The 16,389-nt window shown below is 46.2% G+C and overlaps 1 protein-coding gene across 1 annotated transcript in view; it reads right to left on the bottom strand.

Annotated features, from left to right (window-relative positions):
• Positions 1–15,917, bottom strand: part of LOC131263843 (uncharacterized) — a 28,430-nt gene extending 12,513 nt beyond the window's left edge. The window contains exons 1-2 of the mRNA XM_058266108.1: positions 15,215–15,917; positions 7,776–7,862 (exon numbers count right to left, since the gene is read on the bottom strand). Coding sequence (XP_058122091.1) covers positions 7,776–7,862; positions 15,215–15,902 — 775 coding nt within the window. The 5' untranslated portion in view covers positions 15,903–15,917. The remainder of the gene's footprint in view (positions 1–7,775; positions 7,863–15,214) is intronic.
• Positions 15,918–16,389: the final 472 nt, after the last annotated feature.

The following is a 16,389-nucleotide window of genomic DNA, read 5'->3' as shown; positions in this document are numbered from 1 at the left end:
GAAATGACTCGCCTTCCGGATATCTTATAGCTCGCCGCCTTTCGGACAAAACGACCATTTGAAGCTCATTAAACTGGCAGCTGACGACCAACGCCACCAGAAGCGAGATCGGCGACAAAATAAAAAAAAAACTCACCCCTCACTCACTTGATTGACACTTTCATTTTTCACCACTGGCCCCGGGTCAACTTTTCCAAATTGCCGAACTACTACCGTAGTGGCCTGGGACGTTCGCCGGAGATCGCTCCGAACGCGCGTCTGGCAAGGCAGGGAGTGAAGGAAAAATACAACTCCACATCCTCCGCCCTGTGGGTTAAAGTGGTGGTAAAAAACCTAAGGCGCTAACGAACGGGTGAGAAGAAAACTAACAACCACACAACAATCAAACGAACCGAAAACACATACATTCGATAGCAAGACACGCGACGCCGGTCGCCGATTTTTCCTGTTTCGTTCGTCACTGTTTTGTTTGTTTGGCCGCGGGGACAAATTTGACTCGCGCGGGATTGATCGGGACCGATCGCGAAGCGAAGGAAATTCTATACCGTGATGTGTTTTATGGCGAGCGGGGTGAAAGTTTGCCACCGAGGAGGAAAGTGACATATTCTACCTTCCCGAAGGCGGCATGATGGACCCTGGTATGGAAACAAGACACGCTGCAAAGATGTTAAATAAACCGCCCTCGAACGCCCGACCGATGCCGGCTAATTGTGAACATTTGTGCAACTCCATTAGTTAATCGCCGCGCGAGAGAGAATGCCCGGCCGAGCATTTTCCTCCTTCTGCGTTGGCGCGGCGTAGTCCATCGTAGATCCACCGAATGCGCGCGCGAGATTCGGACAAATAGCAATAAATTTTCGTTAACGAGCAGAAAATCACGGCACCGGCCGAATGAAGACATCGTTAAATAAGTGCATGTTTCAGGCGCATGTTTTACCTGCGCTGCATGCCGGGAGATGATGATGCTTGCTAGGCGGGCTCACCGGAAGGAGGGTTTTTCAAGGGAAAGAAAGCGAGCAAAAAAAAATACAAACGGAGTTGTGAAGGAAAATTGGTTACCGCACGAAAGGCTTCCTTCTTTCGCCAACTCACCGAAAGGCAGTCGAAGTATGTAAAACGGTGCGTAAATGGAGTGTTTTTCGAAGGAGATGTTCGCGCATGTGTCTACCCCCCAATAAGCTTCCTCTTACTGTCAACTGCTGAAAGCTTGTTGAGTCGCACGTTTAAAAAAAGAAAATAAGTAACCCCGAAGGGGGCAAAACGGCACCCGCCAAAGCGCGCCACCGGAAGGTTCACGCTTAATCTCTCTCTCACTCGCTCGGATTACACATTTAATATATTATCCTCGGCGGGTGTGAGGCAACACTAAAATCCAAATAGGGGTCATTTTGACCCCAACTCAATTTTCGCAACATCTCGAAATTGGCTGAATATTTTAACGAAAAAAATAAGGGTTTTCTATGAATTATAATAATATAATTTTTTATATCTAAAATAAGGGGAAGCTACATCCAACACAAAAATTCAAGATTTTTCTGTTCTACCAGTTCCGAGAACCAACTTGCCTATTCCTAGAATGTCATTTTGACCCCCATTTAAAAACGCTATAACTTCACTATTTTTGAACATGTTTCAAATCAACTAACTGTTATTTTTTTGTATGTTTGTTGACTATCTTTTGACGCTTTTGGTTTTTCGATGCATTTTTTTTTTGCATTCGCTAGCTCGGTGTAAAGCAAAAAACGTTTTTGAGTTTTTGCAGCTTTTCAGCGTTCAGAACACAGCACAGGACAGAAACAACCTATGCAAAATTTTAAATTCCTGATCTTCAAGGTCAAGGTTGTGGGCTCATTTTTGATCTTAAAAATATGAAATTATTTTTTAAAGGTAGCCTAATTTTTTTCTGAATTTACTTGATACATTTTGTAAAAAATCAAAGTTGAAAACGATTTAAATTCGACTCACAACGATCTTTTTTGTTTTACACCAAGCTAGCGGAATGATGAAGTGGTTACATCCAAAAATTAAAAACGCCCAAAATATAGTCTTCAAATATACTAAAAAGTCACAGTTTACGGATTTGAAAAATCTTCAAAAATGATGAAGTTACAGCGTTTTAAAAATAGGGGTAAAAATGACCCCTAAAAAGCATACGGGCAAGATTCCAAAGCAATGTACTCTAGTGTAAAGGGTTGCGCTAAAAGGGGTCGTTGTTGAGGAGTTCAGTCCCGAGGCGCGCGCGGAATTGTGCAGAAAAAGAATTATGCACGCAGGTGAGCCGTCTGGTGCCGCTTTTGCCCGGATGACGGATGCACTTTAACGGGGTGCATTTGTCTTTCGGGTGCACAGCAGCAACGGCAGCAGCGACGTCAGCGCATAAATAATCACCTCCGTTCGGGCATTCCTTTGGTGTTTTTAAAATATTACGTTTTTCCTTGTCTTATTGATTTGTTGCTTTTTCCTTCATTTTTTAAATCAATCCCTACAATCACTTGACGAATGATACGCTCGTCCATTCGGTTTCGGTTCAATCGATCTGCAAACTCCGGTCGGTAAGTCAAACTTTCGCGAACCGAAATTAATACTCGTACTCGGTGGAAGAAAGCATAGCATGATCGTTCGTTGATTGAACGTGACCCACTGCTTGGGCGGTGGGTTTTGGGGTGAAGCTTTTCTTTCCTTTCGTCTTCAACAGGTCAGCGAGCTTGTTTGAGCTTCATTACCCTCGCATTTGCATCGGAGAATGAACCGTGCCGAATCGTGATATGATACGCCAATCGAGACGCTCCGGTGTCGGTTTCAACAAGGCAATGTGTTCCCGTCTTTTGTCTTTCGTATTTTTTTGGCTTCGGCGTCGATCGGGAGGTCGCAGGAAAAATATGACAAATTGCACACGAATCATCATCCGACCCGCATTCGATGCCACTTTCCGCGGTTGACCTTGGTTTTGCGTGGGGATGGAAAACGTGTATGTGCTCGGCGTTGAACTCCTTTCCCATGGATCGTATTCGCAAGTCTCAGAGTGGAGATTGTTGTTGTTTTTTCCTTTTTTTCTTCTCGTTTCATCATAAATTCAAGGATCGTTGCTCGGCTCGGCGCATTCCGGCGGCCCGGGTTAACCGATATTGGATCTGGGGCTGGCAGCTGTAATGAATTTATGTCTCGATCCGCTCGCGAAGCGAACGTCAGCGTGTCGCCGCCTTTTTGGACCCGGGCGCGTGTGTGTGTCGTTTCCCTAAATACGCGCCCGGAATGTAAATAAAATGTGTTTCCAGTGCGCGAACTTTAGACATGAATGTTGCGCTTGCCGGGGTGGAACTGGGTCGGTTGCATAAATATGAAACCGGCGTGTGGAATGGAAAACAGAACAAACCAAAACCTCCCCCTCGCCCGGGTGCGACATACATGTGTGTTCTGCTGATGGAGCGAAGGGATCGCGAAAAAAGGGTTCGAATTTGAGCCCGACATGGCACATTCGTCACGTATGCTGCCGCTTTCCAGAACCCTTTTGCCGGGCGGCGGTGAGTGAAGGAGGCAATGGTCGGGACCGTTGTTGTCGACTCCGGAGCACCCGAAGAACACATGTCGCGTTCTGGGGCGAGAACATGGGCTCGGCCATGCGCTAAAGAGTGTAGGAAATTTTAATTCTTGACGGGCGCTGAAGTGAACCAGGCAGGATACGTTTCGCCACTTCGCGCCGAGTGATCCGGGGTGTGTATCCGGGCCGTAAGTGGATGCTTGTCATTTCTTGGTACCAACTCGGTTTTCTGGGACAAGCCCAACTGTGTTTGGGGTCGTCACACTAGTGTACCGCACCAAATTGGTGTCCGGTGGAGTGGTTAAAAAGATGTTTAGTGTCAATCTGATATCGGTGTGTGCTAACCAGGAAATGTGTACTAATAAGGCATGTTTAGGACATAGTAATAAGTAGCCATGCCTCGCAATATGTAGCGGAGTAATTTGAGATGTGGAACTAATAAACTGAGACGAGAAAAACGAGCAAAGGGAATCCAGATGAAACAGATATAAAAGAGTAGATGTTGGCATACATTTGCTAAAGAGGGCCAGATGAACAAAAGCTCCCGAAAGTGCTGGCCGGATGCCAATGAATTAATGTTTGCTTAGTAATATTAAACCCTGCTCAATAAAATATCAACTTTCTAAATAGTAAAGTTACAAAAAAAAAAAAAAAAATACAAAGCATAGGACAAAAAAATTTGAAATTCGTAGTTAAACTTTTGCAACATAAGAATTTTGGTTTGTTGTCCCCTGTTAATTTATTTAATTCTATTTGAAATTAATCCTTAACTCAAAATAAATTTCAATATCTTGGATTTACTAGTGTATATTCAGTAATTAAAATAACCAGGCTTCGAGAGGTTTTCAATATTGTCAGCCAGGTTTGATTTCGTAATGGTGTTAAACATTGTATTCTAGCTATTTTCGATGTAAAGTAAACGAAGAATTTTCGATGGATTTTGGACGCAATTCACGAGACGAGGCGATTTGAGAACAATCAATAATCCAAGTACTATAGAAAGAAGTTCAACAAAAAGTATACTAGGGAGTAGTATGTTATTAAACACTTTGTTCAGCAATTTCAATCCTCACTTTTGAGGAAAAAATAAGTGTGATATTGTGAAAAAATCCGATAATAATTGAAATGCGTTTTTTGTATGTAGTATTAAAATTTTCTAACGGGCCAGATAAAATCGGTTACTGGGCAGGATTTTAACCGCGGGCCGGACTTTGCCGACCCCTGCAATAGAAAGATGCGTGGAAATATTTCCGCTTGAAAGTGGCAAACGAAAGAGATATTACGCAACACAAACGTGCCTTCATTTTGTCTCACATCAGATTTACAAAAACCATCAACAAATAAATGCTGGAACACCCATCCATCGGAGGCGAAATTCGATACCCATTCATCGTCGTATTGACAAATGTAAAGCAAATCAAACAAATCCCAACTCAAATTGATAACAGACCCTAAATATGGTTGTATACTTAACTCAGGGTATAACGGTCGGGACTACAAATTGGACACATTTATTCCCATTCCGAGCCCCGCGGCGGGCGCAACAATGATTCATAAACGGCCTTCGAGCGCGCCGGCTTACTGCGCCCTTCCGGAAACCCGAGCAGCACCAAAGGATCTCCAAGGGCGCACGGAACGGATTGTGCAACAGCTGTGCAGCCGCGCGCGCACGATAGGTGATGGATGGCAAACGTATGCATACGATCATTGGATGTGATGGCATCCATGACGATTAGGTATAATACCACCGAAGCGGTTATTCCTTGCCCGAGCCGGGGTGGGTGGAGGAGGGAACCACCCGTGTTCAAGCGTGCGCCCTACACCGCGGGGTGGAGGAGGAGACTGAAGGCTTGAGGAGCTGGTGAGCCCTTTGGCACCTGGGGAACCGAATGAAGCCACGGCGCTCAACACTGGAAGCTCACACAACCGACCAGCAAGAGATTTGTCCGAACGGGGGATGAAGGGGGAAGAGTGGTGAACTCCTCATAGGCATGCAACGCTGGAGAAGCCGTAGACTAGATGAAAGCTACCACCGGGAACAACAGTAACAATACCAGCGCAGCATAAATATCAGTCATTTGTTTCCACGGCGAAGTGTATGGAATGCACCAGGTGGGAAAACGAAAGGACCACAAGAGGTGGCGGGGGGTTGAGGAAGTTGGAGACGGCCCTCTTCGATCGGATCGGTTAGGTTTTCCCGCAGCTTCCAAAGTTGGCCCGATGCGGTCGATCTCGCCAAAGATCGCACGAGCCCAACCGGTAGGAATTACTATGCCTCGAGTTGCATTTTCTCTCTCTCTCTCAAACTCGCCTTCTTTTCCTTTCTTTCAGGGCAAGGGCTACCCCGTATGCTGACGGTTTTATGTTCATGTTTCATGTCTGCATGTCTACACAAATACGCTTCCCTTAGGCGAGCCCCCCACCCCAACTTCGGACACTTCGCCTTGGAGTTGGGAAGTTCAACTTTCCGCGAGTTCCTTTCGATTGTTGCTGCCCTTCTCTGGGGAGGCGAAGATCGGTGGTGCTGTTACTCGCGCAAAGCGATATAGATTTAGGAGTTGTTGTCATTTGTTTCATCTGGTCGCAGAACACGAAACACCGCAGCAAGCCGCGGGTCCGCGAGCCCCTTTCGCCATCATCATCTTTCGCCCAAAAACGGACCGAAGAAAGCCCCTTTTACGACCAACAGCGCCGGAACGTCGAAGTCCGTTTGCGTAGACTCCTCTCCTTGGAGGGAAGACTCCTCTCCTTCGGAGTTCGGATGCGTAGCGCTATGATTGATGTAGTGCGCGGATCGTTATCGCTAGCGGGACGACATGTGTTCGATCTAATCTGTGCATGTAGCATGTAAAAAGAGAGGGAGGCCCCACTTAAGGACAAACGCCATAGCATTCCGATGGCCCAAAGCCGCGTTCCGGAGGTCCAACACAGAGGGGGCTCAGATTTAGTGCCTCAAGTGAAAGTAATTAGCACTGATTTTGGTTGAGAAGATGGACTTCGCGGGTTAAGGTTGAGGAATTGAAGCCACTGAATGATTGTTTCTTTATTTGTATTCGACTCACATGCTTCTCTTGCATAAGGCTGCAACTCATAAGGAAAATCAATTCCCCTGCAGACAAGCGTCACGTTTTGGGAAAGCGCCAGCCCATCCGTACCGTAACAAACGCGAACTAATAGCCACCGTCGGAGCGCGGCTCGAATGAGGAAACCCGTTTCGTTTGGAGAGGGTTTGAAAAATTAATCCCAAGGTTAGGATACGTCAGGCCGCTAATTTATATCGACAGCTTCGGCTGTGCCCGATCGACGCTCACATTCCTGGACGGTTTTTCCCTTTCCCCCGGGGGTCGCGTCGCCTTACACCATCGTGGCACAGCGGACCGGGTGCCTCTGCCAACGACTGACCTCTGCGAAACGACGTCCTCTCGAGCGTAGTGCGGCCTCATATTTCACCAGATCACCATAATCGGGGTCGGAGTGAAAAGTGAACACAACAGGACTTCCACCGCGAGACATTAAATGGACACCCGGTTTGGAAGAGACGGAAGCCGAAGGCCAATAATAGGCGACCCTATCGGGAATGACAATCTGCGGTGGCCGGTGTGGCTTGATTGACCGTACCGCACCGATAGCGTTCGTGGCCTGGCGGGTTCAGGAAGCTCGTCTTCTCTCCCTATTCGAGCAGAGGGAAGGAGGAAGAAAGACACCACACCACCGCAGATCGAAGTGAAAGAGTTCAGCTGGCACGCACGTAAACCGCCGTGGTGTCGCGGTTTTTTGCTATTTTCACTCTTCCTCTTACGCTATTGGACACCGAATCGATCGATTGGCGACGAGTGCGATCATCAACTATCGGACGTCGATCGTCGACCAACACGCGGAGGGAACACACGACGAACAACAAGATCCACCGTGACACCGGAGATCCCTTTTGCCACCAGATCGGCCGGCAACGATCTGCTGCACGTTTCCTCGGCCAAACACGGCCCTGGAACGCTCGCTGGCGGTAGCGCAAGCACTACCAGTAACGCCCTGGCGCCCTCGCACTCGAAAGGAAAGGAAAAGTTTTTCCCATCATCACCGTCGACACCGTCGTGGGGTTCGTCCTTTCCGCGCTTCTTTGCTCGTTCGAGCGGGGACGCGACGCGATTCGTGTGACACTCTTGTGAGGGGTTTTTTTTTGTAGGTGTAGGAGGATGTCGGAGGAGTGGGAGGGCATGCGATGCATTTGTGCACGTACCTGGTATCGAAATTCCCGAAGTGAGGAGTTTCTCCGGCAGATCGCGGATCGAGCGTGGGGCGACTATTTCGTGCGGCAGATGGGGTGCTGAAAGGAGCCGAGAAGAAAATGCGCGGAGAAAGGATTAGAAGTGCTTAGTCGGTAGAGTGGAATTCGAGTGGAGTTGTGCTTGTATGATGTTTGTTGTGAAAAGTCTATTTATATTGCACTTTGCTAAATTGTTTAAATGATGATGCATTAGTGAACTGGCGTGCGGAACTTAGACTTAATAATATTTATTTTTCTAAATAAATGAAAAATGACTTTTTTGTAACGAAAGCCAAACTTAACTAGATGAATGTTGTAACTTGACTTTCATGTTGATGCAAATCTACTTAATACCTTGCAAAGGTTTCCGAAGTACATAGGATCGAAAGATAAATTCAAACAACAAAAGAAAAAAGTAGTATGTTGTATGTTTTCCAGAAGCAAATGGAAATCTTTTTTAGCCAATATTAGATATAACGGACATTGGGTTTATTTTTTCTCAAATCGAAATTATGTTTTGAATAATGTTCCAAAAAGAATTGAGCATAATGTTAAATTAAAAATAGGCAAGAAACTAAATCACCAAAAAACTCTAAATAAATCATTTAGAGAATCGATCTAACTGAATTGTTAGTATTATATGAATATTAATTTTAAAACCTCCACCTGGTCTACGAATCTCCCAAAAACAAAATAATCCGGTATGCCTGTCTACTGTTATTATTTTTTTTAATTTACGTTTCTTACATCTAATATAGCGTGTAATAACAACTAAGAAGAAATTAAGACTTCAAACAGTCCCAATGAAAGCAAAATTATATATTCCTTTGTTCGTCATTCCTTACTTAATATTAAACTAGCTAGACGCCCGGTGATTCTCGGTGAGAATTGAGAAAAATCAATATGGGTTTTACTTTTTACTTGAGAGTTATGTTTTAATTTAATAGTTACAATAAAGGCGTATTTAAAATGGTTGATATTTCATCGATTTTCCTGCTTTTAATAAACCCAGCTGTATTATTTTTGATGATTACAGCTTGACATTAGTCGCTGTCATTGGAATACAGTGTAGAATGTGGAGATACTTGATTTATTTGTATTAGTAAAATTAAGTTTAAATTGTGAGTGTAGTCATCAACACTTCTTCAACAATATCTGCAGTACTTAAACTTAATATGTGGAAAGTTTCAGAATCGACCGTTTTGTATTGGTTGAGTTTTTAGTGTACACAAAAAAAAGCAAAAATATATAATAGAGGTGCACCGTTTTCGCAACACTAACCATGTTTGGTTAACATGTTTGCAACTCTCCCGATAGGCAGCAGTGTACAAACATCTTCTTTCTACCGTACGTTTGTTTATCTACCCGACCAATTACTTCAAGGTTACGCCACACCGCTCCTTGGCACTGTGTGAGATAAATTTTCCTCTCCCTTGCAAACTGAGCGGGGCAGGTTTCGGAAAGCTTCCCACTCAATTTTGCTACACTTCCGGCCCCGAGCGCGACCAACTGGCCCTGTTCCGTTATCTACATTGGCGTAACCCAGATAAGGAAAATTACGCAAAAATCGTGTGTTCAATTTTGTTTTCCTTTGCTCATGAGGTAAGAAATCGTGCAGCAGCTAACTATTCCCTGCAGCGCGAGCGAACAAGTACGTTGTGGTTTAGTTTATAAATCTCGTGTGCCACCGTGAGAGGCAGAGGGTTCGTCCCGGAATGGATGCTGCCCGGGGAGATGGACAGCTGATTTTCTAGAACCTTGCGCCAATTACCGAGCACGGGAAACGGTGTGTGCGTCGATTCTTTCGGTGACGCACCTTGTCCTGAAGTGAAAAGCAGTGCACGATTCCCTTACTCTCCCGTGACGTGCCGTGGGCAATTCACGACCGTTCGGAGATGGCTCGGGAAGATCAGGGCGTTAGTCCTGATTGTAAAACGTTCTCGCCGGACCTCACATGCTCGAAAGGGATCCCGTGTCGACCTCTTTGATAACCGCACGGGACAGATCCATAGCGCCATTTTCCCGAACACCCGCGAGGAACGATTTGGTGCGAAATGGGAGCCTGTGGATCGGGCCGGCGTTGACCCACTGAACGAGGTCAGCGTGTGCTAGAACCTGTTATGTTCGAGAGCGCTAGCATTCCGGCCACATTTGACGACGGTTCGCCGCAACCCCCCGCTGCCGGGGGAGGAGTAAAACAAGTTCATAAGCATCTCGCGGCGAGGCGGGAAAGTTCCCCACGGAATTGGGGGTTACTCGGGAGGGTCGTATCAGCGCAGCAGGTGACCCTAAGGGCACGGACTCCATCATTCCGGTCATCATCTTTCCCAGCGCCGGCTCGGGATGGGTTTCGTTTCATTCATACATTCATTAGGGGCGGCTTTCAAAACCACCCGAAAAGGGTTCGCTTGATATGTAAATAAGCGTTCGGATAATTTGGCGGCCATCACAACACACCGACACACACACACACACACCCGTACCAAGCCTCCCAGGAAACGTTGGGTGGCCCTTCGGTGGGCTCCGTTTCAAGGGTATGACCCGGCGGAAAGAAAAGTCCAATTTACACCATTCTTTTGCGTCTTTTCAGACTTTTCTCCCAATAATTCGTTGCTCTGTCAGCTTCGCGTGAAGAGGAGTCTCGTCGTTTCGTGGGAGGAAAAAGAGGCCCGAAAAATGTGTGAGCTTTGGGGCATCAAGCCAGCCGGTGCCACATCCTCTTTTCGGCGCTACGGATGAGGCCGAAATTAAAAGAAAAATGTATGTAGGTCAGTCGGTCGGTGATTTATGAGTGACATTGATGAACTTATGCCCTTCTAGTTGAGTGTGTTATGTTTTGTAGTGGAAATAATTTGTTTATGATTTATCGGACATGTGGCGGGCGCGTTGGTTTGGTTTTATTTTCTCCCTTCAATTTGATTCTGCATTGCATCGTCACTGAAACAGCCATCATCAAAGAGTCAAGGCTCATGGAATACAACCTTTGATTTTTGTGGATCACTTTCTAATATCATTTTTAGGCATTAAATTTATTCAAACGAGATTTAAAGTGATAAACGAATGTTGTCCAATAAAAAGTAAAAATAATAATAATAATAATACACAAATATCCAAAGGTATTCTGGAAACATGCTGTCATTCTAAAGGAAAGCTAGAGAAAAATAAGCGATACAAAAATGTGTAGAGCAAGCAAGGATAAACATGCCAGATTTTGTTTTATTAATCTTCATATCGAAACTACTCAGAATGTATTGCCATTTAAAGTGTTTATCAAATATTTTTCCTTTTTTCTTTTACATGATCTTTTTCTAACGTAAACATTGTGCGGATTCTAAAATGAAATCTGTATGCCTTTTTAATTACAAATATTTTGAATAAAACTTGTGTATCATTGATTACATGTGAGTTCCTCTACTTTGCCAGACATTAAATTCTTCAACTCAGTCCGCTTCTCCAAAGTATTTAGTTTAGTTTACAGAATTTAGAAAATCTAAATTGCATTTAATGTTTGATTTCATATTTCAAAGAAATGCACATTTTTTAGGGGAAAGGACATCACCGTGAAAAACAGATTCATTGATCAAAAAGAAACGTCAAATCACAATGAATGACCACATCCTATCATTTGCTGCGCATTGAATGCGCAGTTCCGCCGTGTAAAGCGGCGATAATCGCATTTCTACTGGCCGAAGCTAATACTCGTACAATAAAATATTGCGATCAATCACCCGAGCGGTTCGACAATCGGCGGCCTGCGCGGGCAAACGTTAATCCTTAACCCCTTATTGACAGGAAACGGCTGACGGATAGGCAGCACGCAACGTCACCCAATGAACCTCAGCGATGTTTGCTTCGGTTCGCATTCGCTTCCATACACGTCAGGCTCCGAGAATTGACCAGCGATGGACATCAACCCTTACCAACTGACCCGGTGGTGCATTGTGCCAGCAGCAGCTCGCATGACCGTGCGCATCATCATGTTGCACAATTACCCCGAGGGCAAGACGAGATTCACTTTCGTTCGTCCTGTAGAAGGCAGGTGGCGGTAGTGGAATGGTGGTACTTTTATTTCCCGTATACCACCGCGCCATTTTCCTATGCCACGATGGAGCTTGTTTCTTTTTATATGGTGGCTTTTTCTCCCAGAGTGTCGGGCATTGCATCGACACCGAGCTGATCGATGATCGATGATGGTGCGGTTTCCGCTGGCCAACAGGCGTATACAGGCCAGTCCAGTCCACACATCCGCCGAGCGAAATGTCAAACGGAACGGATGCCGGCGACGGACGACAATCTGTCATGTTCGGATCGATTTTGATGTATTTTCGAAAATCGATCAGATGCAACGAGATCCGATGGCGTTCGACGAAGAGTGAATCGCGGCCGGTGCGATGTAATTTCATTACGCTGCATCCCTTCCGGTGTTCGGGGAAAAAATCGTCGGAATGCGGAATCCATCCACCACCACATATCTGGTACACCACAATCGTGACCCTTCGAGTTCGAGACTCCGATAGCATCGGATTACGCCGACGCCGTCGTCCCTCGGATCGACCCTTCGATCCGCGATTAGGTTCCGCCGTGGCTCGTACGGAGCACGAGATAAAGTGAGCTGCACATGTTTCCCATCCTTCCCAAACCGGACGACGGGGGAATGAAAAGGAGGGGCCGGGGGGGTTCCCATTTCACCGGGGGCGTGCGTTTCGTTTTTACGTGTGTTTGCGAACCCCATTAAAATTAGTTTAAGCGAACGCGACGCGGTTCGCTTCCCATGGCGAGCGTCGTTTGCGTAAAAAAACCTTAAGTTTAAAAACCAAATAAAACCGATCATCAACCGACCGGTGGGCAATTCCTGCGGTACATTTCCGACATGGAAGTTCCCGTACACTATTTCTCTCTCCTCGCTTTGCAGCGCAGTGCGGGCGGAAGCGGGTGCGGAAAGGAAAAACGAGGACATAAAGTCGCAGTCTGTTTCCTTTTGCCGCCGTGCCTTCGGGCCATTCCGTGTAATTTCCTTTCGCCAGTGTGTTTGCCATTTCGGTATGCGTGCATGGTGTGATGAAAGACATTCCCGTTCGTTGTTAGCAGCATTTAATAATTTTCCCGCACTGGGAATTACCCTCCTGTGTGGTTCGCGAAAACGGTGACAATTTTCTCCGCGAGCTGACGAAGCGAAACCGGAGTGCGAAAGGGGGGGGGGGGGGGGGGGGGGGGGCAGGGGTGAGGAATCGGTTCCACGCTTAAGTAAGTAGATCAGCAAATGACGGTCATTATGTCACCTCTCGCCAGGTGACACACTCAACAGCCTCTCGGTTGGCCCGCCGGCATCTTCGCACGCTTGCAGATAAAGATGCACCGCACTTTACTTCGCTCCAAGATGTACGTCAGGGGTTCGAAATGCACAAGAAGAGTATGCTAATTGCGACACGATTTCAAACATGCGTCTAGACAAACTTGTTGTGCGTTTGCGACACGTTTGCTGCTGTCACTGTGTGGTTAACGCATTTGTCATCGTTACTTGACTCATGACTGGGGTAGGGGTTGCTTTTATACCGGGTTGTAAAGTGAAGTGCATTTTTTAATAGTTTATGCTTCTAGTGGACCACAATTTACAGACATTACTTGTTTACATTACGTAATGTACAAATTATTGCCTTTCATTTGACGACGAGATTTAAAAAGTAACATCTAATTCCGGATATAAACAAGTAAAATTTTCAGACGGTTATCCAGAAAGATAAATCCGATTCTCTGGTTCACAGAAACACGATGCAATAAATAGGTCTCTACTTTCAAACCTCTCATTAAATGATAAAACAATATAATGCTCGTTATTTACACCGCCCGTGTGTTCGGCATCCTTATATCCGACCCGACAATAAAAGGCCCTTCGTAAAGGTGAATGAAAGATGTGATTCTTACCCACCGACCCCACTATCAACTATCGCTTCAATTTCCCTTCACGCCGATTCTAACTGTTCCTCGCTTGATCGATCATTCAATTCTTTCGTTCGGCGCAATCCTAACCGCGGTACAAGCGGCATATCGATTGAAGCCGGGAATGCCGTTTCAAACGCGTATTGATGACGGGGAGGCTCCGTACGCTTGCAAGGAGAGGTTGAAAAAACGTTGCATATTACCGCCACTGTAATAAACAGAATGGAGGAAAACTAAATGATTCGATTTTTCTCCCCGTTTCGTTCCATCCAGCTCGACCAATTAATCAGCGTACCAAGCAGCGATAATTAAACTGCATCGTTCGGGCAAACCTGTCGATTGGTGGAGTTATGATCGAAAGAATTTGAATGTTGCTTTTTATGGCACGAACATAATTATCGACGTTGTTCTATGTGATCTCTGACGGCGCTAACGCATTGGATTGGTAGGAAATTTCTCTTCCATCTCCTAAAGTCACACGGCCCGCAAAGGAGCGCAAGGGTTTTCCGTTACGTGTCTGTCGATCGTCTGTCCCGGGTGGGATATTCTAGGTCAGCAGGAAAAGCGGCTACGTCATTGGCATGTAATCAACGGCGTTTAGAAATCGGCTCCGAGTAGGGCCACTTTGGTCCGTTGTATTGCTCAGTCGATCCTAAATGCATTTTCATTGATCAGAGAAGCTGTTTATTGATCAGCTTTTTATGATCAGGTAAGATCGAACTTATTCTCATGATTACGTTTTGCATGAACCTTTTGTTGTAGATTACTATCATTTAAGTATTTAACATGAGTTAACACTTGCAGTCGAACAACATAATTTTTGTCCCATAATTGATTAAAAATGGAGCATAAAAACTATAGTAGTATTAAAAACTAATTCGTTGGGTGGCTTAGTATTTGCTTGGTCTTCGAAAAACCACCAGTTCGATTATTTTATAAACCAATATAATCAAAAAAGATTGTACGTGTTATAATGGTCGTGACTATTGTTGTGCGTGTTTTGGAAAGATTCATTCACATGAAACTTTCTCCTAAGATTCATTCAGATTCAGAGAATCTTCAAACGTTTACAAATCTTTCGAATCCTCAATGAATCTTCATTAATCTTTAATCTATCTTTCACGAATCTCCATGATTCTGTCATTGACCTGGATCATTCGACAAAAAAGGGGCGTCACTGTGCCCATTTTTTGCGCATCACTTTTCAATACCTGATGATTTTTTGGGATTCGTGAATCTTTCATTCAAAGATTCATGAATGTCTAAAACACAAAGAACCATTCAGATTCATCAATCTGAATCTGAATTACACAACTCTAGTCTTGACTACTTAGTTTTAATAATGAATAGTTTTTTCGACATAACCGGATCAACTCAATTCGACAATCAAATAATACAGAAAAGGTACCCTATCAAAGACCTCACTTTGTTACATAAGACATTGGGAACTTCTTCTTGCTCTTCCCCTTCCTTACCTGTTTCACATTTCTTCTGCTCATCGCTGCTTTCCTCGTCGCTGTCGATGTGCGGGAAGGAACCGCCGAGACAGAATAGTGGCATCGTCGCGCCAATGTCAGCCGATGGTGGTGGTGATTGGCCATTATCGCCTCCATTCTCTGGCCCACCACCGCCCCCCTCGACACCACCAGTGTCACAGATGGTTACGCTTAGGCCATCATTACGCTGATTGCCACCACCGCCACCGCCGCCATTGATTTGTGGAGTGGTTTCACTTTTTCCCCCGTTGGCGACGTCGATGGAGCGCGGCGGGCCGTGGTGTTCGGCGTGAGTGCCGCCGACCGCCGAGGGCGCCGTTGACAGGTTCGCACCGGAAACGCCGCCGGTCGATGGCTGCCGGCGGTGGAGCTGCGTGTACTTGCTGTTGATTAGCAGTTTGTTGTTTTTGGTGATCAGTTCGCGGCGCTTCAGCAGGCCGAGCTTGGGCGTGCCGGGCGGTTCGCCGGTGGCGGCGACGGGTTTGCCACCATCGTGCGCATCCGCCGCCGATGCTGCCGGTGTCGGGGTAGCTTCCGGGCCCGGTTCCGGCTGGTCTGGCGGGGCGGGCGCGGGAAAGGACAGGTCCTCCAGCGGGACGCGGCTGATCGCCCGCTCGATGCCGACCAGGAGGTTCTGCAGCAGCGCGGGCAGATCTTCCGTCAGCATCTCCACGGCTAGAGGGGTGATCGGATCGCGGATCGGATCCAGCCGACGGTACACGACGCTCGCGGGCGTCGGCGGGTGGTGGCCGGGGGCGGTGGCGGCCGGCGTGGGGCGCTGGTCTGCGGGCGTTGCGCTGTTCGGTGCCGGTGCGCCACGCCAAACCGCATAGAGCCCGGGTTTGCTCGTGTCCGGCTCGGGGCGAATGCAAAGGTACGTATCCTGCGTACGGACCAGCGACTCATCAAGAGCTCCCAGGTGGAGCACCAGGGCTCCGGCGACGGCTAGTGGCCAACCTTCACACCACGAAAGGTCCTAGTTTAGAACGCAGGAAGAGAAATAGAATAGGGGCTTATTAATTGTGGATTCAAATATGCTTACAAGGATAATCAAGTTAGTTTTGTAACGTTTACATTAAAAAATAGACAAATTTTCATCGGGGATAAGACAAAAGTTAACTAAGCTAATTGAATGAGATAAATTTTATTGTAAA

The sequence above is a fragment of the Anopheles coustani genome, chromosome 2 (genome assembly GCF_943734705.1).
Source record: "Anopheles coustani chromosome 2, idAnoCousDA_361_x.2, whole genome shotgun sequence".
NCBI classification, from domain to species: Eukaryota; Metazoa; Arthropoda; class Insecta; order Diptera; family Culicidae; genus Anopheles; species Anopheles coustani.
Note: the sequence above shows the minus strand (reverse complement) of the source record. Positions and strands in the feature narration are given on the sequence as shown.